Source organism: Capsicum annuum, unplaced genomic scaffold (assembly GCF_002878395.1).
Source record: "Capsicum annuum cultivar UCD-10X-F1 unplaced genomic scaffold, UCD10Xv1.1 ctg52049, whole genome shotgun sequence".
Lineage (NCBI taxonomy): Eukaryota > Viridiplantae > Streptophyta > Magnoliopsida > Solanales > Solanaceae > Capsicum > Capsicum annuum.
The window spans coordinates 1-3,691 of NW_025860041.1; the positions used below are offsets into that span (position 1 = coordinate 1).

At 37.7% G+C, this 3,691-nt stretch overlaps 1 protein-coding gene across 1 annotated transcript; it reads right to left on the bottom strand.

The window, feature by feature from the left end:
• Positions 1-6: 6 nt before the first annotated feature.
• On the bottom strand, positions 7-3,452 carry LOC107852421 (receptor kinase-like protein Xa21; the record flags this gene model as incomplete). The annotated part of the gene is made up of 2 exons (XM_016697454.2): positions 318-3,452; positions 7-182 (listed from the first exon to the last, which is right to left on the bottom strand). Coding segments are annotated over exons 1-2 (3,231 nt in total), but the record flags the coding sequence as incomplete, so codon positions are not given.
• Between the last annotated feature and the right edge of the window lie 239 nt (positions 3,453-3,691).

The following is a 3,691-nucleotide window of genomic DNA, read 5'->3' on the forward strand; positions in this document are numbered from 1 at the left end:
ATTGGCATCCACAACTTCGAGCATAGTTCCTGAAAATGATTGTGTTAGCCACTTCCTCAAGTCAAGATTTTCATTGCATATCTTTTCATCTGTTGGCCGTCTTTTGGTCAAAATCTCCATCAACATGATGCCGTAACTATAAACATCACCACTAGTGGATACTATTCCCTCCGAGCCATATTCTTAAAATAGGATGAAAAAAGTTAATTGAAATATAACACCAATTTTGTACAAATAAATACTTACTTTTTTACTTCTAGAATTTGGAGATGCATAATTATGATATAAAAATGAAAGAGATGGGATTTTTTTTATACCTGGTGCAATATATCCAAGAGTGCCCAATGTCTCTGTGTGTGCGATAGACTTGCTTACAGCTAAAATTTTGGAGATACCGAAATCACCAACATGAGCCACCATATCTTCATCCAAAAGAACATTTGATGGCTTTAGGTCGCAGTGAACTATTGGAGTTTCATTACCATTATGTAGATATTCAATTGCCATAGCCGCATCAAGCATTACAGTGATTCTTTGGAGAAGGTTCAACTGGCAGTCTTCTCCGTACAACCAATTCTCAAGGCTCCCGTTGGACATATATTTCAGAACAAAAGCTCTTATATAATCACTAGAACAAGTAGTAATCACAGGGACAAGATTTCTATGTCTAACATTTCTCATCACTTCGCATTCGGTATCAAACTTCTTGCATACTTCCTCATTTTCCAAATCCAGAACCTTTATGGCCACAACAGTTCCGCTAGATAATGTGCCTTTGTACACAGAGCCAGAACTTCCCACACCAATTAAATTTGATCCATCAAAATTACTTGTTGCTAGTTGAATCTCATGGTAAGAAATTAATTGATAGGTCTTGATCTCCGGAACATTTTCAACATCTTTGGACTTCCCTTTCTTCTTTCGTTTCATTATCCAAGCTGACACCAACAAGAATATCAGAAAAGATGAAGTAACTGCTGGAATAACAATTTTTAGCACAAGCTCCTTAGACTTTGATTGATGTCTTGGATTAGTGATAGGGCAAACAGGAATCTCCAGTATGTGCATTCCACATAGACCGTTGTTCCCAAGAAATGATTGCAGAGTGGAATTTGCAAACACACCACCACTGGGTATTTCACCTTCTAAACTATTAAATGAAACATTGATGGCTTTAAGGTTTGAGAGTTTTTCCAAGGACTTGGGAATAGTATCTGACAAGACATTTAAGGATAAATTCAAGAATTCCAAGCTTATCAAGTTGGAAAAGGATAAGGGAATTTGGCCTGAAAATGAATTGTTGGATAGGTCAAGAATTTTCAGGTTTGAGAGTTCCCCCAATCTGCTTGGTATCATTCCTGAGAAGTGGTTACCATAAAGATATAGTTCTACAATGGCCTTCAGTCCTCCAATATCTGACGGAACTTCTCCTTCTATAGAATTTCGTGTCACGTTTAGAATGAGAAGACCTCTCATTTTCCAAAGACTTGAGGGAAATTTTGATGAAAATCTGTTAGAACCCAAATAAAGTTGTTGTAGCATGCTAAGATTTCCTATACATGCTGGAATTAACCCCAAGAGCTCATTATCACCTAGACTTAATTGAACCAAATTAGATAAATGGCATACTGCCTCTGGAATATGTCCCTGAAATTTATTGTTTGGTAGAAACAGACCTTGGAGTTGTTTAAGCTTACCAATCTCAGGAGGAATATTTCCCATCAAGTTATTTCCTCCAAGGGTTAGTTCTATTAGACCGCTCACGTTGCCAATAACTGGGGGGATGAGGCCATTGATGCGTACATTTGATATATCTAAGTCTTCGATAGTAGATGAAAGATTCCCAATAGAATTGGGCAGAACACCATTCAATGGATTGTGACCCACTTCTAGATATCTCAACATCCTGCAGTCCACCAAAGAATTGAAGAATTGCAACTCATGGTCTCTTGGTTCATTGGTAAGTTGATTATGATGTAGGAACAAATATTGCAGCTCACGAAGATTTCCCAAATTATTAGGAATAGTTCCTGTAAAATAGTTGCTTGCTATCTCCAGTATCTCGAGCTTGGAAGCATTTGTTATGAACAACGGAATTTCCCCTTCCAGCTGGTTTCCTCCCAAGATAAGTTGTTCAAGGTTTGGAAGATGAAGACCTGTAGTGGTTGGAAGTGTCCCCGAAAGGTTGTTGAAATTGAAAGCTATCCTTCCCAAAGAAGATATATTGAAAATAGCCTCTGGAATTTGACCAATAAGATTATAATTATGGCCAAAGCTTAATTGCCTCAAATTTGATAGCTTCCCCAATTCTGGTGGAATTGGCCCCTCCAAGCGATTTCTTGTACAGGAAACATATTGCAGAGTGGAAATATTGGCCAATGAAGCGGGAATAGTTCCTTTTATTGGATTATCACCAATAAGAAAATCCTCGAGTTTGGATAAACAACCAATATTTTGGGGTATCTCTCCAGATATGTCGTTTACAGATATGGACAAAACTTGGAGCTCTCTGAGTTGGCATATGTTAGAAGGAATGCAGCCAGAAATTTGGTTGTTAGATACACTTAAAAACTTTAGATTTGACACAATATTCCCTTCATTAAGCAAGAGAGAACCGGAAAGGCTATTGAATGCTAGAGTTGCAAGAAGAAGCGACGATATATTAAACAGTGGTGGGGGAATCGAACCTATTAATTGATTATCATACAAGGACAAAGTTGCAAGCTGGCTCAGATTACCGATCGCTTTTGGAAGGTTGCCACTGATTCTATTCCCAGACAAACTGAAGTTCATCAACTTTGTGGCATTTCCAACAGAAGGAGGGATTATACCTGTGAGGCTATTGTTCCTCAGATTCAAGACTCTGAGTTCCAGTACAAACCATGGCCCTTTCCACATTTCACCATCGAGTTTATTGAAAGCTAATGAAATTACTTGAATCCTCCGGTGTTGAAATAGACTTGTTGGAATACTTCCTTGGAGCTGATTGTTTCTAACATCAATCACTCGCAAGCGAGGCAAGTGACCAAGTCCGAAAGGAATGCCACCATGGAAGCTGTTGTTCTCGAGATTGAGCACGCTGAGAAAGGACAAATTGGCCAAAGAGGAGGAAATTATGCCTTGAAGTTGCATATCAGGAAGTGCCAAGGCTACAACCCTTTGCCTTTTTGGACTGCAAGTGACACCAAACCAAGAGCAAAAAGAAGTATTCTTAGTCCAATTATTCGCCAAAAAATGACTTGGACTAATAACAAGATCTTTGAAAGCTAGTAGAGCTTGTTGATCTGTTTCATTCGACGAAGAAGCTGATATAGAAACAGAATAATATTGAACTAGAAAGAGAAGCATCAGTAAGAAAATGTGATACTCCATGTTACTATGCAGTGGAAATAGTATGTTTCAAGGGAATTTGGTCACTGGATTAATTTGAGTGTGGTATTTTCAAAGATCAATGATATACTCCACTATATAGCACCAAAACAAATAAATATTTGAGAAGTAAAATAAGTAGCAAAAAGATTAATGTGAAAACAGATTAAAAGGTGGAAAATAAGTAGCACAAATAAACAAAATCTGTCCAATTTTCCTTGATTATTGACATTACTTGGGTTGTTAAGATCCAAGACGAAGACTTCTATGAGGAATGAATGTTTGTTGATTGAGATAAGCATCCAGTATCCTCCAAACTATG